A 26,186-nucleotide genomic window follows, 5' to 3' on the forward strand; every position below is an offset into this window, starting at 1 on the left:
TTCCATGACTGGTATGATAAGTTAAATTTTTTTCAGCAATAACTTATCTTACAGTATATTTCTTTTGATATAATGACCGCAAAATAAAACATCCATTTTCCACGGAACAATGGGTGTTGTTATAATGAGTGTAGAATGTATTTTTATACCTTCAGAAATTTGAAATTCCAATTATCCCTAGCGTGCACTGTGGTCAATTAGTGCACACTAGGGATAATTGGACTACTACTACTGCTTAACCGTACATGTAACTTGTACACATTCCTATGCAAAATGTCTAGTAAATCGGCACATGCCGGATTGTGTGTTCTGAGTGTAAGTATGGCCCTAACATATTTATGTTGTTGAGTTGTGCTTGTTTTGTGTTAGTGCTGCCATCTGGTTTTCATTTTCTGAAGTGGATGATTAGACTAAAAAAATTAGAGATTGATAAAAATCTAGTATGGTTTTTGAACAAAGGTGATTCTGAATGGCTGTTCTTCTGGGTATTTGAACACATGCTTGTGAAACCAGAGTATAGTGTGCTAATTACTAGGCTGCTGACAGCAATCACTTAGTTTCTCATATCCATTCTGCAATTAATACAGCAATTTCGATTTTTTTTTTAACATGATATAAATCAAGTAATAAACCTTGAAATATAATACATCACTTAAGCAGGAAAGCGATGAATGCAGACACTCACCATAAGCACTTGGATTCCCTTTGCTTTTTGGAAGATTTGCTCTTAAAATTGCATTATTTAAACTGTTGACATAGGTCGGCATGCTGTGGAACCCTTTATTGTTGTACCAAACCTGCGAAAACAACCAATTAGCTTCATAGGATCTATGCTAAAAATATATACTATGTCTTAATATAATGTGGAATTTGGTGAGCATTTAACTTTGGCATCCAACTCCATTATGACGGAAAATAATGGTTCGCAAACTTTTCCACCTGTGGCTCCCTTCAACTTATCATCACTCATCCCTGGCTCCCCAGAATAGTCTAGAATAGTGATGGACGAACTACGGCCCTCCGGCAATTCAAAAGTAATAGTACAGTATGTACATAGTTTTCAATCACGGTTTAAAAATTCATTTAAGTTGTTAAATTTTTGTGAATTTTTTTTTTCCAAAATATATGACATGGTGAAGATTTAAATAAAAATTGATTTACATAGGAACATTTGCTTACGTAAAAAATGGAACACGCAGTAACAAATAAACATGACGATTTATTGAAATATACTTATTTATTTTCACAGTTGTGAAGGATGAACCATTGTGTCTAACTATGGCAGTCTTCAAATTATGTAACACATCCCACTACTTCACTTCTAAGCATAAAAATTCCAATTGCGAATCAATGTCAGAATATTTCTGAGCTGCCAAATTTTTTTTCTTGTTAATTTTTGGCCTGCTCCTAAAAAAGGTTTTCCCATTACTGGTCTAGAAAATAATCATTTTAAAGAATGAATGGGCACACATCAAGATGCTAACTCTTCACGACGCAACTGAAAGAAATTTGCAGTAGAACCTTTGATTAAATAAGCTTCTATTGACCAAAGCACATAGCCAAACCAAGATTGTAGCAAAACTTTTTCACTGTTACAGTGAACCAAGTTCCAGTAACAAATTGAATAGAGTTATGGGGTCAATTGGAAAAAGAAATAACAGCGATTAAATACTCAAAATATGCCAAATCAAGAGAATCATCATGGAAAATGTAATTGAAAAAATTATAGTTAGAGAATAGAAATATGATCAAGTAGAAATTGAAGAGTTTTATGCTAACTCAAAAAAAAGCTTCGTAAAGAATGACAAAAAAAAAAAAAAAAAAGCCACACAGTCTTGACAAGCTTGATGAAGCAGTTTTTTACTTGGTTCAGACAGCAATGTGCCAGAAGAATTTTTTATCTCCGGTGCTATTTTGCATAAGGCATACAACCATCATCTTCAATTAAATACTTAGTGGTGACAAGTCGTCCAGAGGGTCCAGAAAATTTAAGAAGTGGCATGGCATAAGACCACTGGATATATTTTTGTTTATTAAAATAAATTTACCTGTGATGTAAAAAAAAATTTCAGATAACATCACTATCAATTGAGATTTTCCATAAGCGAAGTGACGTTGAACCCACTTCTCCCTCCATCATTCAAAATTCTACTGTATTCTATGAGATCTGCTTTTGCATAGCTTGCTATATCATGGTAATGAGGGGTAAACCTTGTTCCTTGATATACATGCCACAACATAATGGGTTCTGGTGTATAGTTAATTGCTACTTTTCTCTACTTCCTCACTTCCCGCCCCCAAAAAAACCCTTTTTTCCTATAATTTGATATTAATAAAAATAATAATCATTTAGGAATAGATTTTTTGTGTTTCCTCAATTTTTTTTAAGTTTTAGAATATTTTTTCGATGCATTAATTTTTCATTCATCAACCAGGTTCCCTGACACATGTCATACGAAGGGGTCGCAATGTATATTCAACATGTATTAGCCCTACTTTTCTGCTTCAAAAAAAAATTAACACTTTACTTCCAATGATATATCTTGTGAAATATTTCATGTTATGTTATCAGCAAATAATGTAATGCAGTGAAATGTCTACTTAATGATGCTCAAGAGAATGGAGAAACGTTTTGTTAGTGATGGAATATATCAACACTATGAAAAGTATATCTGGAAAAATATCGCTATATAGCATTTACACTGTATCTCAATCTTGCAATATAGTAATTTTCTCTCATATTTTCCCATACACGTGCAAAGAGAAGAAAAACAATTAGGAACTTACCTTTGCCACATTCCTTACAGCAATTTTGCGAAACAGTGTAGGGGCATTTTTTCCAAAGTTTCTTGGAACATAATTTCTTTCCAGACCAAAAGAAAAAGCACCATACCTGTTTATGAGAAAATCATATCAAAAGAATAAATTAAAAATTTAAAAGAATTTTAAATTACATTTCCATCTAGTCTAATCAAATATGAATCTATAAAACCACATAATTTACCCACCTTCTCAGGCGATACATGGAAGTGGTGTAGAGAAAGTACTTATGTTCATTTTGACCTGTTATATCAAGCAGAATATCACTGGTTACCACTTTGAATGATGGAGGCTCAATATAATGTTTTTCGCAAACATAACCCGTCTTATCATCAGAACAGTGACAGCTTGGATAATACTGAGTAGGCGCTTCTGAAAAATTTCACGACACTCAACAGGATTAATATTGATTTAATAATATTGGTCCAATGTAATAATGATAATAATAATATAAATTAAACATTTAATTAATTTATTTTGCATTTCCATCCACAAAAAAGATTCAGATTGTGATGAAGGCATGTGAACAATATACAACAACATATAATGCATAATTTTCTGCTAAATTTTTTGTAATACTATTTCGCAGCTCGCATTTTAGGTAAACAGAAAAAAGCATATGAAAATTATACAATACTTACCAGTAGGTTTTGGAGTAGTCAAATTGAATAAATCTTCTTTTGCTGGAACTGGACTATTTGTTGGAGGAGGTGGAACAAAATTATCGAGTGGTAATCCTGGTACAAATACACTCTCACACATCGGTTCAAAAAATGCAGACAACAGATCATAATTTCTAGCAGAAAAATTCATTTTTTCATCAAACGTGTTGTTAAATGGAGACTTCAGAACACAGGTTGCACCAACACCTGATGGCATAAATAATGTACCAGCTATCTTTTCAGAATCAGCGTCAAGAGACCACCTATGAATATAACCAAGGGGAAAACAAATGTGAATCATGATAATATTAAGTAACAAATAAGTCTATCCATTTTCAAATAAATAAGGTGACAGTCCTGTGATTTTGAGTGAATAAAGCAAAAATGAACTGAAGGAAAAAACCAAAACAGTTTCAACTGTAATGACTTCCATATTCTATTCATTTGACTAGTTAAAGCAATGATTTTCAACCTTCAGAAAACTGCTGACTGATCAATCTTTTAAAGTGGAAGACTCAGCCACAGAAATTTTTTTTTTTTTTTGTTAATGTAAAATTATGTGAATAGCTCATAATACATCCTGCTGAAAGATTCAGACCTTGTATCACAAGCAATGCCAAACCATAGATAGGCCCATGCATACATGGGCCTATCTATTCATGGGATATGAAATCAAGAAGTTAATGGGTAAAAAAAATTAACAGTGAATTTCAGCTGAATGTGCCATGGCCTTGTTGCTAGGGTGTAGTACTAGGCTGCAGTCCAAACACACTGAGCTAAAGATCTAAAAATAGTTTTGGGCCAATGTTTAAAAAATGTTTGCTTTTTCTATGTGTAATCATCATCCCCCTACACACACACACAATGAAAAGTGATGAAATCAGTCTAAAAACTTGACTTAAAGGATTTTATTACATTACACCTCTGATTAAATATCAACAGATTTGGGTGTAGCATATTAGCATACCATACAATCTTTTAAATGAATGTTTTTAGCAAAACATTTCATTCATAACATTTTTTGAAATCATGCTTCAAATACAGTGAAACCTGTCTAAAGTAGACACTGTAAAAGAAAAAATCTGTATTTCACCAGAATCGAAAGATAGTCAGTCTGTTTGATGATTAGTACTTAGATATGTACCTTTATGAAACGGGAAAATCTGTTTAAAACAGAACATTAATTAAGTCTCTTGACATTCCATTTCGAATAGGTTTCACTGTACTAAAAGAATTTGTTTGAAATTTGGCATAAAAATGACTTTTTCACAGAAAATGATGCAGGTACTCCGACATTTTTATTGTTTTCACCATTTTGAGATACTTTCTATCAAAAAATGCTATTAAAGTTCACTCCAGTACCATTTTATAGAAAAGTGCTAAGAAAGGTAGTCGGATAAAGAAATAAACATAAAAAATGAATGATCAAAACAGAATAGTTGTAGTAATAGTAACAGTGAGAAAAGTTTACCTCAAACTCATTGGAAACAAATCCATCTGATTTCTTGCGTAGGGGATCACGTTACCTTCTGGCTGAGTATAATTGTAATACTGCGATGGGCTGAGTATAAGAGGGGGCAAATCTTCTACCTTCGGAGCAGTCAGTGCTACAGACATAGCAATACTGACGAAAAATGCCGGCAACAATATCTGGGAAAATAAGCCTTTCCAGTTCCTCCTCGTGCAATAATATCGTTTCATGAGTATTGTGCTGAACTGCTGCAGCAGCAGCATCTTCCCTTCAACTTTGTATGATCCAGCTCCATCCATGGCAAGAGGCTGCTTTGTAGCCTCACTGTTCATGTCATTACCTAAAAAATGAAAAAAAAGAAAAGAAATATTTCATGAAAATGGTAGTTTCATGAATTATAATATATACTTTAAAATGAAAATGGTAGTTTCTAATGGAATTCACAACCACATGCTTCAGAAACGAAAGTCAGATGAAGAAAATAGCATATTTTCATTCGAGTACATAAAATTTAAAAATTTAAATACAATAGATGCTGCTTATTAGAATCACAGATGATGTGTTATCACTTTTTCAAAGTACAGAATGGACCCAGTATCATAACATAGCGCCCTAGTGGCATGATGGTAAGATGCTTGTATCCCACCGTGTAGGTTGCTGTCACAGTCCCGGGTTCGAATCCAAGGGAGGATATAGTTGAAATATTTTCCCCAACGAGCTTGAGGCGACCACCAATAGGCAGAGCCTTTATTTCCCCAGAGTTGGTGTTTGGTGAAATAATATCATAACATGGGAAAAAACTCATAAATAGTTCTCAGGACTTTTGTTTATATGTTATCAATATTTCTTCACAGAAAGGTTTTTTTTGCACATTTTGAAACCAAGGTTGAACCAGACTCATTTTTCCCTATAAATTATAATTATCATTATCAAGCTGTAAAACTGTGTAGGAGGTCAGAAGACTCCTTTATTGACAAAAATTACTGTACTCAGGCTCACAGTATTCTCATTGAGCTGCAATAGCCACTATGATCCATGAATGCAACGATGAACCTCTCCGCTAATGATATTATGTATAGATGACTGGATATGAAGCAAAGATAATTTCGGGGAAAAGGTCACATTCTTTTGTAGGGAATCGAACCACCAACCTCTTACACGGTAAGAGCACTCACTCAGAAGTTGGTGTTTCGATTCAGAGAAGTGTCAGTTTTCTTTCCAAAATTATCTTCGCTTTGTAACCAGCCACCTGTACTTCATACTATGACCTATGAACGTGTAGTACTTCTTTTGCAATGGCTTCACTTTATTATTGTCATACGTGAAGGCAAAAGAAACAGCCCCTTTCTTCAGTTCTTGGTGTGTTTCCTTCAACCGACCACACTTGTAGTTCCTCGGATGGGACAATTTCACAAGAAATCTATGGAAAGCACCTTCTTATAAAAAAAAGTGTTCTAATTTGCAATACACATCACACAATTTCATCCGAACCTCTCACAATATCTGAATTAAAAAAAGGGTTTTAGCTTGAAAAGGGGGGGGGGGAATAATATTTAAGAACAGCATGGAAAAAAAAATTGGCATGATTTGACATTATGGAACCATTATGTGAAGGAAAAATGGAGTTGTCCTGTTTTCATGCATTGACCAAACGAGATATATGGCCATCGTACTTACAACCTTTATTTTTTTGGATATACACTGCTCAAAACAATTAGGGGAGCACATGGTTTTAACAAAATTACGCAAAGATGTATACCGATAAGTAACATAAAATGAATCATCCATAATTTAAAGCCTAGCAGGAAACGGAAGAAGAAAACTTCATATGCAAATCAAAGTTCATGACATCAAAAACCAGAAAAAGGAGATAAGGGAAGAAATCGGGATGTTGCAGAAATGTCTGTTTTACTGCCGTAACTGTGAAATTCGATTGCGCAGTATTTTTTTTTGACACAAGGTGACTTGAGGATGTCTCAACAACGTGACTTACCGGAATCCATGGCATGGCGTGTTATAGGCAGACTGGAATCCGGGCAAACACAACGTAGTGTCGCGGACGCTGTTGGAGTCGCCAGAAGTGTTGTTGCAAGGCTGTGGAATCGATTCCAAGAAACAGGAAATGTTAGACGTCGACCAGGGCAAGGTCGGCCAAGCGCCACTACAGCAACTGATGACCGGTATATACGGTTAACAGCCCGTCGAAACAGAACAGAGAATGCTACGCAGCTGCAAAGACGGTTGCTCTTCGCAACAGGACGAAGGGTGTCCAGCCAAACAGTACGTAATCGGCTTCATGAGGGAGGGCTCTATGCACGTAGGCCAATGGTCTGCATTCCGTTGACCCCACGCCACCGTGCGGCCCGAAGAAGATGGGCTGCTGAACATCGAGATTGGGAGCAACATGATTGGAGCCAAGTGCTGTTTACAGACGAGTCCCGATTCAGTCTGGAGTGTGACACCCGACGTGTTCTGGTATGGAGGGACAGGGGCACTCGAAATAACCCCGCATTCGTTCGTGAAAGGTCACAATATAGACGAGCTGGTTTGATGGTATGGGGGTGAAATCAGCATAGGCGGACGTACGGACCTGCATATCATTCGGAATGGCACTTTGACGGCCCGAAGGTATGCAGACGAGATACTGCAACCTCATGTCGTCCCTTACGCTGGAGCCATTGGAGATTCCTTTGTTTTCCAGGATGATAATGCCCGACCGCATAGAGCTCGTCTGGTGGAGAACATGCTTGAAGCTGAAACAATACAGCGTATGGAATGGCCAGTGTGCTCTCCTAACCTGAATCCAATCGAGCATGTTTGTGGCATGCTCGGACGACGCATTGCTGCGTGACCAAGGCCGCCTGTTACTGTCCGAGACTTGCAGATTGCACTTCTTGAGGAGTGGAACAGTATTCCCCAAAGTCTGATCGATAACCTCATCGCATCCATGACAAACAGGTGTGCAGCAGTCTTAGCTGTTTGAGGAGACCACGCGCCCTATTAAAACTCATGCATCATGTCTAAACAGTACTTTTTTTTATCGTTTACATGTAACCAAATTGTTGCCCTAAATCATCTTTTCATGTTTTTTCCATATTTTCAAAGAATTAAAGCTTAATAGAGAGATATAGATGGCTTTTTTCTCAGCCAGAGATATCAACGAAACAGTAATTTTCCGGATATTATGCTGAGGTGAGCTCGGAAAGAAAAGTCATCACGTCTCCGCCGGGACTCGAACCCAGGCCCTCTTGCATACCGGGCAAGCATGCTACCATCTACACCACTGGAGACACATGAATCTGCCTTCCAAATTTCACGCACTGTGTCGTGAGGCGCTGAAGCCATCTATATCTTTCCATGAATTTGTTTCGGAATTATTTCTTTCATTTATTCTATAATTATTTCTTTCTTTAATTGAATTATTTCTTTCTTTAATTGCATTATTTCTTTCTTTAATTGAATTATTTCTTCCTTTAATTGAATTATTTCTTCCTTTAATTGAATTATTTCTTCCTTTAATTGAATCATTTCTTTCATTTACTCTAAAATCATTTCTTTCATTTACTCTAAAATCATTTCTTTCATTTACTCTAAAATCATTTCTTTCATTTACTCTAAAATCATTTCTTTCATTTACTCTAAAATCATTTCTTTCATTTACTCTAAAATCATTTCTTTCATTTACTCTAAAATCATTTCTTTCATTTACTCTAAAATCATTTCTTTCATTTACTCTAAAATTATTTCCTTCTATAATTCTAGAATTAATCAGTTTTCAATGTTTTCAAGAATTTTCTGAAAATACTCGGCGGGCCACAACAAAAAGCTCCGAGGGCTAAACCTGACCCACGGGCAATACGTTGAAAACCCCCACGTCGTAAACATTTCACGAATTTTCTACCTTTAATTTCGAATTGATACTCTATTTCTTGTAATTAAAAAAAACGCCTTCATAAGATGTTGACGAAAATTTTCAAATCTCGGGATAATTGGATATAATTAACTCTTGAATAATTTCCCACTTATATTTTTGCAAAACAATGCTTTCACCATAGCTTCAGGAAATGGGGGCCATTTCCTGAAGTTAAGAGAGGCTACTAATGCCTCTACTTCAGCGCCTCACGACACAGTGCGTGAAATTTGGAAGGCAGATTCATGTGTCTCCAGTGGTGTAGATGGTAGCATGCTTGCCCGGTATGCAAGAGGGCCTGGGTTCGAGTCCCGGCGGAGACGTGATGACTTTTCTTTCCGAGCTCACCTCAGCATAATATCCGGAAAATTACTGTTTCGTTGATATCTCTGGCTGAGAAAAAAGCCATCTATATCTCTCTAAAAACCGTCCCACCCGGGGGCCATTTCCTGAAGTTAAGAGAGGCTACTAATGCCTCTACTTTAGCGCCTCACGACACAGTGCGTGAAATTTGGAAGGCAGATTCATGTGTCTCCAGTGGTGTAGATGGTAGCATGCTTGCCCGGTATGCAAGAGGGCCTGGGTTCGAGTCCCGGCGGAGACGTGATGACTTTTCTTTCCGAGCTCACCTCAGCATAATATCCGGAAAATTACAATTAAAGCTTAATTCCAAACTTTTTTCTGTATTGCGCATTGATACGCGTGTACTACCCATTGTATGCCAATACGTGGCTGTCTCGCACGGTTTTCTTCACTTTTTTGCTTGCTCCCCTATTTGTTTTGAGCAGTGTAGTTATCAATCAGTTATTGTTGTCAGAAACCCCGAGTCCTGACGTGATCGCATTAAGCAGCATGCACTGTACATAGAAAATTAATGCCATACATCAATCAAGAAAGAACAATGAAAAATAATTTAAAAATCATGCTTTTGTGGTCTTCACAGAAAATTTTCATTTTAGCATCAAAACAAAAAGTAGAACCATATTTTTTAAGCTGAAATTACTCATGCATACACAAATATCTATTTGTATTTCGGAGCAAAGGCCATGCACATTAGTTAGATAGAGCCCAAGCTACGGCATGCATATACATCTAATTTGTACCATCATCTGTGTCTTTTGTTGAGCAATTATTCTTTAGTTGATAGTAATCAGCCTTTCCATCGGATGCATTTTTCTTTACATTGGCAGGTGAATGATCACAATTCGCAGTTATATCCCCATTTGTTTCAGTATAACATTCTTCCATTTCTTCACTCAGATTATTTTGTGTTTCCGAAATTGATTTCTTTTCATCTTCGATGGGGCATGAAACAGAATTAGTGGTTCCACTCAAATTTGAGACTTTCATACCGCTATCACTGCCGAGTGAGAAGTCTGCACACACAAGTTACGAAATTATTAGAAATTCACTAACATAGATTTTTCTACAAACATGTGCATCCTGGTACTACAAAATGCAAAAAAGAAAAAAAAAACAATTAATAAATAAAAATTTAGTTTCTTTTTTAATGTATCTTACTTTGATGTTAATAACGACCAGTGTTTCTCAATCTGGTGCCCCCTGTGGTCCTGGGATATTCTAAGGAAGTCATAAGGCAAAATCAAGTGGAAGTGGACATGACAGGTTTTTTTTTGGGGGGGGGGGGGTCATAGAGAGGTGTAAAAAAAATTCTGATGAGAGGAAATCTAGCTCTTAAATGAAAAATGAAAGGAAAAAGTGAGATTATATTTGGAATCCAGCACAGCTGTTTCATACAGACGGGGCTATCTTAATCCATAGGGTCTCATCTGATAATGACCTCTAGGGCCTCATATCCATGAAGGACTAACATGATGAGATGGGGTACTGTGATCCTCAAATGTAAGTACGTATATATGTGAACCGTTTGTGTTTTTAAAAAGGGGACTTCCACAGTCTTTAAAGACTGCAGAAGTCCCCTTTTAAGTCCCCAAGCAATTAATGTCAACTGTTACTTTCCAGCTAAGTATGGGCTCCCACAACATCACTTTACCCAGGGGAGCCTATAATGTTGAGATGGCCCTGCTTAGAATCCTTACAAGACAAGAGGAAAGTTGACTGAACTTTAGCCCAGGCGTAAACGGACATCATTCTTATTTATGAAACTTTTGTTCGCTGTAAATTTACTTAAAAAATTAATTCAATAAGTAGAAACTGTCTCACTAATCAGTGAGGCCATGAGCAAAAAGGGTTAGAACATGGGTTTCAACCATTTACTGTCTTAATGTCACAAGTATTTATGTTAGTTCCCATCCCTGGATAGCAATATACTCGTACAGAAGTAGCAGAAGAGGGAAATGAACAACAGAAAAGCCAGCAAAAGTTCTATAATTAATACAGTACTGACTTTCTGCTCCCCCATTGAAAACATCTTTTTCATATGAAAACCTGCTTTTATTCATACTTTCTGATGTTGAAACGATCACTAAATAAATGTTTATTATATACTCTTGAACTGTTCTGTTTTATAACTTCACTACAGAAAAAGTCCAAAAATAAAGATATTGCACATATTTCAAGATGAACTTCATAATTTATAACTTAATTGCAGGATACATAAAATCATGTACAGTATAAAGCAGTGCTTTTCAACTGATCCCCGTGGGTCTGTGGGACCCCATTTTCATTTACTATTATTACATGAAGGACACATTTAGTGTTGTGAAATTGTAATACAGTGATACCTCGGCCAACAAAGATGATTCGTTCCAGAATAACATTCATTAGCCGAAACATGATTTCCCATAGATTTCTGTAAAAAATAGTTTAATACGTTCCAGATAATGCACAAAATTCCAAGATGAGTTTCATAAAACACCAAGGACAGCTGTAAAAAATAAAAAAAATAAAAAACCACAGGCTAAAATGAACTGCTTCACGAATGGGTAAATGAGAATTTGCAAGAAGATGAGATACCGAAAATCTATTCATCTCACATAATGTATGCAACCAATTAGCTTCAGTCTAAAAAAGCTGGTGCAGCTTCATTAGGCTCAGTCTGGTGTTGATATACCACAGTCAACTTTATAGGTGTCCCCATTCATTCGTGATTTGATCAGCTCATTTCTGTGTTTAATACATGCAGATGGTAAAGATAAGCTCCCAGAATGTGCAGACTGTTCAGTTTGATGCTGAGAGTCTTTCACTGAAAGAAAACGTGTTCTGAAAACACAGGCTCCTTTTTTTTAAAATTCATTTTCTATTAGCAGAATATTTCATTTTACATGAAATGGTTCAAAAACTTTCAGGAAGAGAAGTGGAGGTACATCTGGGAAAAGAATCAGAGGTGGACAGGAATTAATCAGACTCGAGTGACATTCATTCTGATGATGGTTGGTGTTTGCAGTTTTAAGAAACTTATCTTGGAATTTTGGGCATTATGTGGAGTGTATTAAACAATTTTCTACAGAAATCTATGAGAAATCATGTTTCAGCTAATGAATGTTATTCCGGAATGAATCAACTTTGTTAGCAGAGCAATTCAGCTTTCAGTGTACGTATTTTATATAAATGCATGTTTCCATATCAACAAACATATTTGTTATTCGAATCAGTATTTGTAAGTCAAAGCAGAAAAATCACTAAAAAATCTTCTTTAGCCAAAAAATTTATAAGCCGAGGCATTTGTAAGCAGAGTACACTGCTTCAATTTTTTATGATATGTAAATTATAAAAACAACACATTTTAGCAGCATGGAAATTGATCATCACTACAGTCTGTGATGCTTTGACTTTCACTAAAGGGGGGTCCACTACACCAAAAAAAGTCGGAAAACACTACTGCACAAATACACAAACTTTCAAACTGAACAAAACATAAAATATAGGCTAAGTGTTCTTACAAAAATTATTTAAACTCATTTTACTGTTTATTGATAAATGATAACACAAATGTGAAAAAGGTAATATCGTAATTCATTTAATGTACAGTATTATTGTTTTTAAACTAAACCGGATAGTACGGAGGCCAGACAGTCAAGACAATCTACTTTATATGTAAATGTATAAGCACACACTTACCATCTCGCTGGGAACTTTCAGCAACTTGCAAAAAGACCTCCTCCAAAGTAGTATTTTTAATCCCATAACTGGATATTCCAAGATTATGCAAACTAGATTCAAGGGCAGTGAAAAGTTTTTCAAAGCTCCCTTTTCTTAGTTCATTCACAGGCAGAATATAATGTAGCTCACGTTTGTTCTCTGAAGCTAGAAAAGCAGTACTGACATGCTGGCAGATGAATGATGTGACTGTACTCTCTTGACAGATTACTGCGCAGAAGAAAAAAAACATCAATCTAATAAGTACTTTAAACGTAGCATTTATGGACACAAACTGGCATCGTTTACTTTTATGGAATACTGAAGACTGAAAATGAGAAATTCTATTTCAGTCAGGGACAACTCAAGCTTACCTGCCACCCGGGTGCAAAGCCTCGTGTGCCACAACTAAAGATGACCCTCACCAGTGGCTGACAGGGATTTAGCCTAAGTGATCCTGGGATAAATCTGATTTTCTTAATACAAAGCTACTCCCGATTGTTTAATGAACAAAATGCTCTTGATCATATGTCCTGCTTTTAAAGAAAATATCCCATATTTTGGTCAAAAATAATTTTACTGTTCTCAATTACACCAGATAATTTTATCCACATCACAGCTCTTATTGACGAGCCATCATTATTATAGCCACCTCCCTTTGAAGACCGGACACACCCCGCTTCCAATCTCAGAGAGATATTGAAGCGTTCCTTGAGGATGGGTGTATCCGGAAAGTTCTATTATAAACAACAAAACATTGTTGCCTCAGATGAAGGCAACAAAAAATAAAATATATATAAAAACGAGCGTCAATCTGAAATCATATAACAGATGATTAAAATTGAAACAACACATGCCACACACACACACAATAGGTAATCAAAACTATACAATGATGGCATATAGTTCCTCCCATAAGAATCTAAGCATCATCATACCCACAACCTACAGCAGAGTCTTAGGCTGGAACCTTTGCGGCTCCCTCTATAGTAAATTGATAGTGTGAAAAAACAAAAAAAAAAATGTTTAGAGTCTTCCCAGGCTGGATACCTGTCAGCACTGCCCTTGTGAGGGCCATGATCACACTTATCCACTTATCCCACTCACACTTATCCCATAAAGAGGAAGTATAACGAGGCAACTTTTTTTTAGTTTATTCCAAATTCGTCTCTAGTGGTCCAGAGCCAGACAAGTAAGAAGCTAAATTTTCCCTTTGTTATTATTTGAGAGAGACCATTCCAGAAATATTAGTGTTTGAAGGCACCAAAATGTGCACTTGCCCCCTAGTGACAGAGTACATTTTTGTTTCTGGTATTAAGGCTCCAGGCTCTGCATGTTCTCCCATGTTTTCTCAACATCTTTGTCATCAAACTGTGGAAATTATTCAAAATTTTGGTATCCAACTGAAATCTAACTGCTGCCCGGGTGCACCGCACCCCTTGCACCCTCGCCCAAGCCACCCTTGAGTTCAGTTCTCCCTCCTGGACTGGAGTATGTTGTAAAGGGTTTGAAGACCTTACCAACAGAGTGATATAGACTTGACATATTTATCATGGGCATATTTTTTCAGCCTCCTCATAGGGCATTTTGTCTGTTGTGGCCTTTGTATTTGTATGTCATTTGTATTTCCTTGTTATATAAAACCTACCTCCTCCAGTTTCAGATGGGCAAGATTCTTTTACAATATACAAATGATAGCCTTCTCCAAGGTTGTTTTTCAAAAACAAAGATGTTCCGCAACATCTGAGTTGACCATTTGAAATTATTGCAATCCTGTCGCCCAATATGTCAGCTTCGTCCATATGATGAGTTGAAAGCAATATTGTTCTACCTGAAATCAATAGAATAAGATTTGAAAATGTTTGTATCAATAATAAAGTATTTAGTTCTATTATGCACATGAGTGGACACTTTTCTTTTCATTATATGACATAATAATTCTTAAGACTATCTACATATCAGAGAGAAAAATGCCTTCAATCAAATTTTCATGCAGAATCGGGGGGGGGGGGATAATAGTATGAATATCAACGTATCACAACTCAATTTCTTTTCTATCGAGATTATAAAAATAAAATAAAATTTACTTATGCATAAAATAAAAAAAATAAAATAAAAAATAGTTATATTTTGAGCATTAATTTGATTTAATTTTTGTCACACCATGGCCAGTTCACTCGCAAGACTTAAATAGACTGGGACCTACAGTTTTGAAATTTGTTTGCTGCAGTTTTTCCCACTTTTTTAGGCATGAATGTGAGTCTGTCTCTCACTTGAAAATGTCCCTCTACAGAGAGCACAGGGAGACCTTCAACACAAATACTTCCAAAACAGAAATATTCAGTCACCAGCCATTTTCACTTCAAGATATGGAAAACAGATGGCAGCAATACTAATATTAAATATGCCCTTCTTAAATGAGAAATAAAAATCCTGGTATTCATTGCTCAACAACTGGGGGGGAAAAGGCAACAGATTATGGGAAAGGGGAAACTCAAAATCCTAGCAAAGAAGATGGTGTAAATCTCTTCCCCTTCTTTTTTTCCTTTACCTCCTACAAGGTAGAAAGTTGCCAAGCAGGTTAATGTTCACCCCATTCTTACGCAATCTGACTCATGTAAACAGCTTAAGAACACAAAACAACTCTGACAACATACATACATTGGAGCTGCATATACACTCAGAACACATGTTCCAGCATGAACCAATCAGTTAGAAATTACCCAGAAAAATATTTAAGAGTGTACGGTAAAATATTTGCCTCCAAAAAACTGCTTAAAGGCTTGTGGTCAAGATTTGGCGTCAATTCAGTCAAACTGGAACGTACCCCAATAATACTCAGCTGTCAGGTGGCTTATATGCCATCTATATTTGCTCGTCTATATATATATTATATTATTTACATTTTTTTAAGAATTAAAAAAATAATTAATAGAAATTTATCTACCATTCTTGTATTTCAAGATTAAATCCCATATTGCCCTTCTTGAGTATGGATCTACACCAGCAGTAGGTTCATCAAGAATCACAACCCTTGAGTCACCAACAAATGCAATGGCAACAGACAGTTTGCGCTTCATTCCACCAGATAAAACATCTATTTTGCTATGCCTTTTCAAAGGAAGATTCAAGTCATCTATCATCCTAAAAAATAGACGAAGAAACAACCTGGAATCAATAAAATCAATCATAACATGACATTTTTTTAATACAGGTTGATTTAGAAAGAATAATTCTATTTAAAAAATGATATACACATATTTTTTTCAAAAAATTAAAAACAATAAGTACAGGGCCTGACTTTGACTTGATGGGGGCTTGGGCAAAAGAAGTACTAGGGAGCCCCTCCCCTTCGACTGTGTTAGAAGATGTTCCGTAGGTCAGCACTTCAGCAAATGTGATTTGTAAACAGATAAAAAAAATGATATGCACTATTTTAAATGAGAAATGTAATCTAAAATTCCCCGTGAAATATCTTACAATAAATACATTTTTTGGCACTCTCATATGAGCAAAATCATTGATAATATCATCCAAATCTAATATTTTTGAGTTATCTCAGCTTCAATACACAATAAAGCTAAGATGACAGTTTTTCTTGTAAAAGACTTGAGCAAACTGGTGATTTTATCCTTTTTAATAAGAATGATTTTTTTCTAGAAGTTTATTTACCATAATGAAATATCTATATATATAAAATTGGTTTTTTTTCGTGTGTGTGTGTGTGTGTGATTCTACATGTAAATCTACAATTTTAGATCGATCGTCGCCAAATTTTGCACATATACCAAACAAGACCCAGATTGAACAATAGGCTACTTTAAAAGTTTGTCAGAGCAGGACAAATGCCCAAAATGGGCAAAAACTGTCAGCAACAATGGCTCCTTGGCCTCAACAATCACTTTCGGAATGTTTACTTTGGTTACTGTGGTCCATAGCAATGCGTTTCAGACATTCATATGCCTTTACAATATTTGTCACTTTTTCAATCTTCTCAGTAATTGAAGAAAACCCGGGCAGTGCCGGATATTATAGCCAGTTACATAATAATGAGAAAAAAGTTCATCAAGAGATCATGTGGATCTGTACTGATGAACACAAAGTATTAGTGCGTGCATGCATGGATAATTACAATATAATTTCAAGGACAGAACAAAGAAAAAAAAGAGATAAATACATCGAGATGAATTCTGCGTCTATGAACAAGTATTCAATCAGAATAAAGTACAGCATTTCAGATACACACCCACATATACATTATGAATGAAGAATATAAAATGATAGAATGATGTGAGAATTGTTTAGTGACTTCCACAATTGGAGTCAAACAGCAGGAAGTGTACTTATTGAAAAAATTGTATTTAGCACTGACCGATAGAGCTGGTTTCCCCTTCAAAAACCAAAAACGATTGTTAATGTTAGCTATTGAAAAAAGTTTTTTAACCTCTAGCACTTCTAAACCTCTAGCGTTATTTAACATTTGTGGCATTGTGTCACCAACCTGAACCAAGGCTGAAAATTGTTTGTAGTTCGTCTGAAAAAGATCAGATTGCATTGCAAATATACAGAATCTTCATGAAGATTTGAGGATTTCATGTTGATCAAACATGCAAACTTTCATAAATCATTTTATGGTCAAAAAGACGTGAAATATTGAGGAATTGAACAAAAGACTGTCACATATAAATATTTTTGTCATGAAGTTAATATTGCAATAGGTGCATTCATTTTACATGCTGTATAAAGTCTATTACTGATTGATATAATATTATAATTGAAATTTAATACAGTTTGCTAATAATGGGCACTTTGGAAATAGTATGATGTGATTTAGGGAAAAAATTCTTTGATTTTACAAAATTTCACCAAATAAAATTTATAAAAATTTGAGTGTAATACTACATTACGTAAATTTGGGGCCCTTCTAATGAATTGGTGCATGTTGGAATGTGTGTGTAGTGAACCTGATGTGAAATTTGTTTATATGTAGTGCTTACGTCTAACATCAATTTTTCAAACTATGAGTGAAGTGTAATGATTGAATAACTATATTGTTGTAGGCCTGTTAATCTCTGTGGTAAGATTTTAACAGGGAGATCGGCTCGCATTCGCGCCTCAAAGTTGGGAATCACAGAAAACCAACTTCAGTCGACAACCACTATGGTGGGGTTCAAACCAGGATCCTCACGATGCGAGTCTGTCACTATGACCACTCGACCACCAGAGAGGCCAAAGAACCTACTAAAGGCCCTGCCCCTTTCTGGGTAAATCCTGCTATTTGGCACAAAAAAAATGGGTACTCCATCTCACAGATTAGGTGTGCCCAACAGAGGGTTAAACATGTAACTAAAAGAAGACATAATGAACATTTGTAAAAAACTGACAATTTACCTTTATATTCATGTGTATTACAGTAAAATCCCTCATAACGGTTACCCCTCTTTTACAACCAAATAATAATTTCCCTTGTACAAAAGTATGCATTTCCAATCCCTGATTAACAGTCATCCCCCCACTTTTATAAACGAACTTGTCCCATCTGTCTGCAAAAGGGTGGGTTTACTGTACATTATGTCATTAATTAAAAAAATATTTTGATATAGGATGATTCTTTTTGCCACTGTAGTGGTCGAGTGATCATAGTGATGGACTTGTATTGCAAGGACCTGGGTTCTAATCCCATCGCTGCCACAGTGGTGGTTGACTGAAATTGGGGTTTTCTGTGGTTCCCAACTACGAGGCACAAATGTGAGCCTATCTCCCCGATAAAAAGTCTTGTTGCAGAGAGCAACAGGCAATTATTCAATCATTACATTTAACTCACAGTTTGAAAAATTGATGGCAGTACTAAAACAAGAACACAAGAACAGCTTCCATCATGGCCCAGGTTTTCTTCGACCACCTGCTAAAACCTCTTCAGTGAGACACAGCAGCATGCCATGATCTAATTAGGGGAGGAGAACGATTCTTTCCGAATCACTCTGTATGAGAAAAGTAATGATTCTTAAGAAGCCATAATTATGGTTTTTTTATTCTTGTACTTACAGAAATCGCCATAAAATATAAAGTCTAACTCACTTGTCCATTTCTTCAGGAAGTTTATTAAGTTTAGTGCCTTTTAGACTAGCATAGAACCACAGATGCTCTTCTACAGTTAATCTGAAAAATATATGCGCATTATTCAGTAATTAGGTGCATCATACACTTACATTTTTATAACATATTTATACAGTTATGTTGCTCCCTCATGTCTTAAATTACTTTCAAAGTAATACATAAAACTATTGTGATTTGTTTTTGGACATTTACAAAAAACAGTTTTGACTTTATTCATGCAGGGGGGACAGGACATATCTTTATCAATCACTTACTCTTCAAACAAAACATTATGTTGAGGGCACATGCCCATGCTCTTCCTGATGGTATCCATTTCGGTTCTGATGTCATGCCCATAAATTTTTGCAAAACCACTGGATGGGGGGAACAGACCAGTCAAGATGGACCTATTGAAAAAAAAACCATGTTTCATTTTATATTAAACCTATCCTTCATGCTTAATTTTTGAAAAGCATAACAAAAGTTTCCTCAAAAAAAGCATCCAAGAAAAATTTCGTCTCACTTGAATGAATGTAAGATTTATTCAAGATGGTGATTTGCGGAAAGAAAAATTCATTTGCCTTTACAGGAATCTAACCCGCGTTCTCTTGCATGCTGGATGGGTGCACTACCAATACCCATAAAAGCAGATAGAATATTTCTTCTTTGAAACGCATTTGCTGAACGAAACTATGCCCTAGACTAGGGGTCTTCAACCCGTGGCCCGCCGTTGCTATTTTGGTGGCCTGCCAAAACATTTTGATTGATTGACACAATATCATTCAAAAATAGGGTGAAATGAAGATTTCAACAAAAAAAAGTCACCCAGCTTCATATAGACTTATAACAAGGACAGGCTCTGATCAGTGTACAGTATTTATCTTCTTAATAAGGCTTTCAACGAAAAATTAAACCACACCATACACTTCTTTACTATAAATAACTTTGAGTACATCCCATTCTCCTTGAGTGGGAGAAAGCAGAAATGAACGGAATTTCCATGGTATCATATTTCTCGGGTGCATGGTTGCAAAAGGAGCAGGTGGATGTATGCATCTTGATTGGTTGGAAAAAGGATTTCTACAATATTGGTACAGTTCGTTTAGTTGTGTTTTAGGTCTTTGAAGCCTTTCATCAGAAGCCTTTTAATGAATGCACAATGGCAAACCGTGATAACAAAAAAAAAGGAAAGTTGAAGAAAAAATGAGATTTTTTCAAGAAAAGTGGTCATCCCTAGATGCTTCAGCGCCGGTTTTTCTTGAAGGAGGAAGGTGATGAATTCATGAAATCCAAAGGAAAACTTACTGGAGAGCTTCAAGATAAAAAGTGGGTGGGAGATTTCACATTTCTTGTCGATGTCACTGGTCATATGAATGATCTAAACTACCACTTACTGGGAAAAGACCTACTTGTCCATAATTTTTATGGTAATGTAAAAGCGTTCGAAACTAAATTAGTCCTTTGGAAACATCAATTGCAAAACAAAAACTGCATACAAAATTATTGAAGTTGGTAAATAGATCTACAACTTGGAAACTGGACGATTATGGACAGTGCATTTCAAATCTGAGAATGGAATTCAGAAGCAGATTTTCCGACTTCCATGAGAACGAAATTTCTATGAAAACATTTTCCTCACCATTCTCGGTCGATATCGAAAGTGTTCCACCTGAGCTACAATTAGAATTTGTGAATTTGCAATGTGACTCTGCAGTTAAATGCAAGTTTTTTTTTTGAAATTCCTTCATTAATTGATTTTTATTCTAAGTATGTGTCCAAAGAAAAGTATCCAGAAATATGCAAATATGCATTGTTCATATCTTCTATATTTGACAGCACTTACATATGTGAATAGTTGTTTAGTCGAATTAAGAATACATAATCAAAAACTAGAACACGTCTGACTGATCAGCATTTGGAGGATACTTCACGAATAGCAACAACACAAATTTTGCCCAACATTGAAATTTAGTCAAGCAAAAACTCAGTCAAGTTTACATTAATTTAGGAATTACATCCACTCCCATTCGTAATGTAAGTAACCAAAAATTTTCTTTTTTATTTGGTGCGTAATTAATTCAACATATATATATATATATATGTATAAAATCATCCATTTTCATTCTATTTCATACAATGCAAAAAATACCTAAAATAATTGGTCTTACTTCAATTCAGCTTAATTTTTTAAAATGAAAATGCCACATAATGGAATCATAAAGTATGCAGTACGCGTCTCATTTTAATTGGTCATATCTGAGCGTACGTGGGATCAACCTTTGGCAGGGGAGTTGGACACACTGAGATTGGTTGGAGGCACAAGAAATCTCTGAGAAAAATTCAGATTTACCAACTTTCAAAAGCATTTTCCAGTAACAAAAATGTATTATTATAGCAAAAAAGGAATTTTTTGACACTATAATTTGAAATGATTTTTTTTTAAATCATTCAAAATTAATATTTGTTAAAATTAATTGAATTGAATGTTTAAATTCTATAAAATATTTTGAAATATATTTAATTTGTGATCGTCTTTGGGCATTTAATTTGTGATCGGCACCCCCCCCCCCCATGCCATTAATGAGTGGCTTGCTGAACGTGACAAATTTTTTATGTGGTCCTTGAGCGTAAAACGTTGAAGAACCCTACCCTAGACAGTCCGACATGACTCACTCCTCATGAGCTAATAGTTCATAAATGCAGGGTCGCAACTGCCCCAGGCGGAAAAATTTAGAAGGTGGAAGTTCTATATGGAAACAAAGAACACCCCAATAAAATTATCAAATTTTTAAGTTGTGGGAGCAGCAAAATCATGTTTGCTCCGGGTGGCAAAAATCCTAGTTATGGCTCTGTGTAAATGTCAAGACCACCAAATGGCAAGGGGGATATAGATTTGATTCTCCATAGCGACAAGTCAATTTTTCTTTTAAAAATCATTATCTCTACACATAATATCCAGTTTTCTGTAAAATCTTGCATTAATAAGTGGAGAGTAACATCACCTATATAAACTTGGACTTGGTCTTTTTTTGAACAAATCAAGTAAGTTTCAATAAACAGCAGGAAACAACATTAATATAATCAAGATTATTATCACATTATTTTCAATTGAAAAGTTATTATAATCCATTTATGGAAAAAAAATGCATTGAATTCATCATAGATAATATCATAAGATGGAATTGCCAGTAATACATACATTGTTGTCGTTTTACCAGCTCCATTGTGACCTAAAAAAGATGTGATTTGGCCTTCGTATAGATTCAAGCTTAACTTATTCACAGCTACTTTGTTTGAACTCTTGTATACCTAAAAAAACAGACGAAAATAGGCAACGAATTCAAATGATAAGAAAATTTTATGTATCTGTTTAATTTTCAAGGGAAGAAGTTTGAGTAAAGCTTTTAAAGTTTCTATAGTAAATTTGCACCAAATTATTTTTTTATCAATCATTTATACTAACTGATATATTGATACATAATATGATATTAAAAAAACCAGAACAAATTATTAATTAACTTTTTATAAATCAATAAATTTCACTCTAGTTTTGGAACTTTTATTAACAGCCATAGTTTTACTTTCATATTTTTCTATCACAATTCACAAAAAAAAAAACACTGAGGCATTCATTTACCTTGACTAGATTTTCAATACATACACCTAAAACTGAATGAACAGGATCTGGCTCGAAATACTGATTATCGCCTGTAAGTGGAAACGTTATTGTAATTTTCATTAACAATGATGTTAAAAATCAAAGTAATAGTAAGGTATAGTAGCGTTAAAAGTAAATAATCCTTTGCCTGATATAATAACAAAACAAGAACATCAAAAAGGCAAATACACAGAAAAATATGAAATTCCTTGTAATTTGAAAGGAATTTTGCATTTTTTGGCATATTTTCATTGTTTTGTTTTTCTTGTTTTGTGAAAAAGCTACGTGTCCATAGGTAAATGATGACAATATGAAATTTTTCTCTGCTCAGAATTAATAGGTAACGACAATGACAATAAAACTACACACTTATCAATCTACTTTTGTAAATTATCTGGCTCTAACAGTCACTACAATAAAATACTACCAATCAATATAGCCATGGAAAGAGAACTTTGAAAGTTAAGTCATTCCCAAATGTTTGAAATTTCTATGCTGAAATGGACTCCTATAGAAGAAATCATATTCATATCATATCATATCATTAAGCTAACCACTTTATTGGTTTAGTCTAACCTCGTGAAACACATTTTGGCTAATATGACAATAATTTATGCAGTTTTATAAGAGGACGTCGAGTAGGAGGTGCGTCTCTTTTCCGTGAGGTGGCGGAATATCCCCAATCACTTGATATTGGAGGGATGTCCAATTAAAGCACGAAACTACGGAGCTTAACGAAGAAGACTTTATTTCGAAGCACACTCAAAACAGACAACCGTACAGAATGGAAGCCACATTCCAACTCACGTTCTCTTCTCTTGGGAGATAGATTTTCTCTTCTCAACTTCTTTTAACAACATATAAACAAACAAAACGCATTAGGTGCTGTAAGGCCACAGAGAGTTAGTAAAAATATCCATACTGGGAAAATAGATTCGTTACAATCTCCCCCTCTGGCTCCGACGACGTCTCGGCGAGGAGCCAGTAACAGCCATCTTTCCTTTGGGAGTAGTTCCTGACGGACACAGCGGGAAGTTCCGGGAAACTGCCGATACTCTTGTGTCAGGTCGAAGTTCGGTCCTTGAATCGCACCGATTCTCAAGACGCCCACTAGGATTCGGATGCACTTTTAAAGAACGCCGCTCTCTTGGGGTCCGGGAAACCGCGGTTGGGGATTCAGCATCTCGTAATGGAGTCAACTCCCTTTGGAATCGGTACTGGTTTACGGGATTCAAGACGAGTTCTTGTTTCCTCCCGTTAAGGAAATCTTCAGATTCCTGAGTAGGCTCAACGTTTTCAATGATCTTATCCAAAACATCATTCCCACGTTGGGACTCGCGGAGAGTCCGTGAACTGTTCTCCACTATAATGAAGTTCAACTGCTCACACTGCTTGGCTCCTTTACCCATTTTGCTGGATAGCTTATCAGCGTGGCGGCCTGGACAGTTACGGACAATATGACCACGATTTTTACACTGGTAACACACTATCTGATCCCAACATCTTCGGGCAACGTGTCCACGTCGACCGCAGTTATAGCAAGCATGCCTTCCTCGCAAGGTCGAGCGAGAATTTGAAACACGACACTTTCCGTAGCCTTCTCCAGGGCCACCTTTACAGCGGTATACCCTGTCATTACCACTCTTGTTGATCTGGTGCTTGAGGAAAGGTCTTCCTCCCCCTAACTTGGAGCATCTATGGGATTCTTCTGAGAAGGAATAAAGTTCTCGCTGCTCGATGAAAGGTATCGGGCCTCCCCCTGGCTTGAAGCATCGCTTGAACTCCGCCGGGGATGAATCAAGTTCTCGTTGCTGAGAAGTAAGGTGGGTACCTTTATCTTCACGAAGTCGACACGATTGTGACTCAGCAGGTAGTGCCAGGGGGGCACTGCTTTCAGATGGGCCTTCGACGAACGGATGTCGCTTCTCAGGAGCTTCAGAGAAATACCACTTTCCTTGCTGAACATCCAGGACGATACCAGCATCACTGAGAAAGTCGGTACCGAGAAGGGTTCGGTTTTCTCTGGCCTGTGGTAACACCATCATCTCGGTGGGAATCACTTTACCTTGGACGTTAATGTCCACAGTCGTAGTTAGGACTTCGGCTCTACGAGCATATCCATCGGCTAGTCTCATAACGATAGTCTTGCGGGAAAAGGGCAAACCATGTTCTTGTAGGAGATGATATAGCTTCTCCCCTGCCACCGAATGTGTGGCACCCGTGTCAGCACACACTGCTCCGCGCTTGTTACAAATCATCACTTCGATAGCATTTTTTTGACGTCTCTCAGTTGAGAAACTGTAAAAGTCCAACTCGTCGACACTAACTTCTGGGGTGTTCGTGGCAGGATTGCACGTTCGACATCGGGACTTGACGACACCAGGTTCTCCGCACCCGTAACATCTTAGGATATGACTGCTACTGTCATCTTTCGATTCCGTATTAGGATGGGATGATAAACTATATAAGTCCAAAGCGTTGACACTGGGTCCTGGTCTATCCGTTGGAGGATTACACGTTCGGCATCGGGACTTGGTAACACCAGGTTCCCCACAACCATAACATCTTAAGACAGGATGACGTCCTGCATCTTCCGATTCCGGATTCGCACGTTGATTAGAATGAAAGTCTCTTTGTCGCACTGGGGACCTAATGGGTTCATGTTGCTTTGACTGCAACTTCTTCCTCTCACATTGGATCTCGCTCTTTTTGTTTCGAAGGTTATCATAAGCATCAAGCTTCTCCACGATTTCATCAGGGGTAGTCCACTCACTCCAAACATCCAGAAAATGTTCTTTTACTTCGGGTGGAATCCTCTTCTTCATCTGATCCGAAATCATCAGATCTTTCAGCTCGTCAAAGTTGCTAATGTTCAGTTCGGACAGCCAGCCTTCGAAATAACTTTGGATCTCAAAGTGATAGTCCTTCCAGGTACTTCCAGGTGATTTTCTGTGCGTAGAGAAGAGCTGCCGGAACCTTTCCGCACTCAGCTTGAAACGGCGTAAGAGAACCTCCCGGATGTGGTCGTAATCATGGGCCTTATCTTCAGGTTCTCGAGCAATGAGCTTAGCAACTTCATTCGGCAAAACTCCCAGCAGATACGCAACCCAGTTCACCTTCTCCACTTTCAAGAATTTTAGCTGTCTTTCAAACAACTTTAGGAATAGCGACATATCATCTTCACTCGGATTGAAATTCGGGATCAACCTCTTCACGTCGAACTTGGGCTGATCGATGAGAGCGACGGATGGCTCTTCTGCCGGTTGCGAGAGTCGTTGAAACTCAAGCTGCAACCGCATCTTTTCAAGTTCAAACGAACGTTCTCGTTCCTTTTCTTCGGCGATCCTAGATTGTTCCTCAGCTATTCTAGATCGTTCTTTTTCTTCGTCGATTCTAGCTCTTTCCTCAGCTATTCTAGCTCGTTCTTCTTCTCTTTCCTCAGCTATTCTAGCTCGTTCTTCTTCTCTTTCCTCAACTATTCTAGCTCGTTCTTCTTCTCCCTCTCTTTCT

General features: G+C 36.6%; 1 protein-coding gene across 2 annotated transcripts in view; it reads right to left on the minus strand.

Moving 5' to 3' along the window:
• Positions 1 to 26,186, minus strand: part of LOC149087774 (ATP-binding cassette sub-family A member 2-like) — a 167,783-nt gene that overhangs the window by 48,632 nt on the left and 92,965 nt on the right. For both annotated transcript variants that reach the window (XM_089231689.1, XM_089231688.1), the window contains exons 23-35: positions 22,656 to 22,726; positions 22,218 to 22,327; positions 19,294 to 19,425; positions 19,001 to 19,081; positions 15,870 to 16,066; positions 14,571 to 14,753; positions 12,905 to 13,153; positions 9,967 to 10,239; positions 4,954 to 5,293; positions 3,462 to 3,745; positions 3,009 to 3,192; positions 2,788 to 2,893; positions 686 to 797 (exon numbers count right to left, since the gene is read on the minus strand). In XM_089231689.1, coding sequence (XP_089087815.1) covers positions 686 to 797; positions 2,788 to 2,893; positions 3,009 to 3,192; positions 3,462 to 3,745; positions 4,954 to 5,293; positions 9,967 to 10,239; positions 12,905 to 13,153; positions 14,571 to 14,753; positions 15,870 to 16,066; positions 19,001 to 19,081; positions 19,294 to 19,425; positions 22,218 to 22,327; positions 22,656 to 22,726 — 2,322 coding nt within the window. The remainder of the gene's footprint in view (positions 1 to 685; positions 798 to 2,787; positions 2,894 to 3,008; positions 3,193 to 3,461; positions 3,746 to 4,953; positions 5,294 to 9,966; positions 10,240 to 12,904; positions 13,154 to 14,570; positions 14,754 to 15,869; positions 16,067 to 19,000; positions 19,082 to 19,293; positions 19,426 to 22,217; positions 22,328 to 22,655; positions 22,727 to 26,186) is intronic.

The sequence above is a fragment of the Pholcus phalangioides genome, unplaced genomic scaffold (genome assembly GCF_987345545.1).
Source record: "Pholcus phalangioides strain wild (caught in Gottingen) unplaced genomic scaffold, Ppha-v1.0 ptg000004l_1, whole genome shotgun sequence".
NCBI lineage: Eukaryota > Metazoa > Arthropoda > Arachnida > Araneae > Pholcidae > Pholcus > Pholcus phalangioides.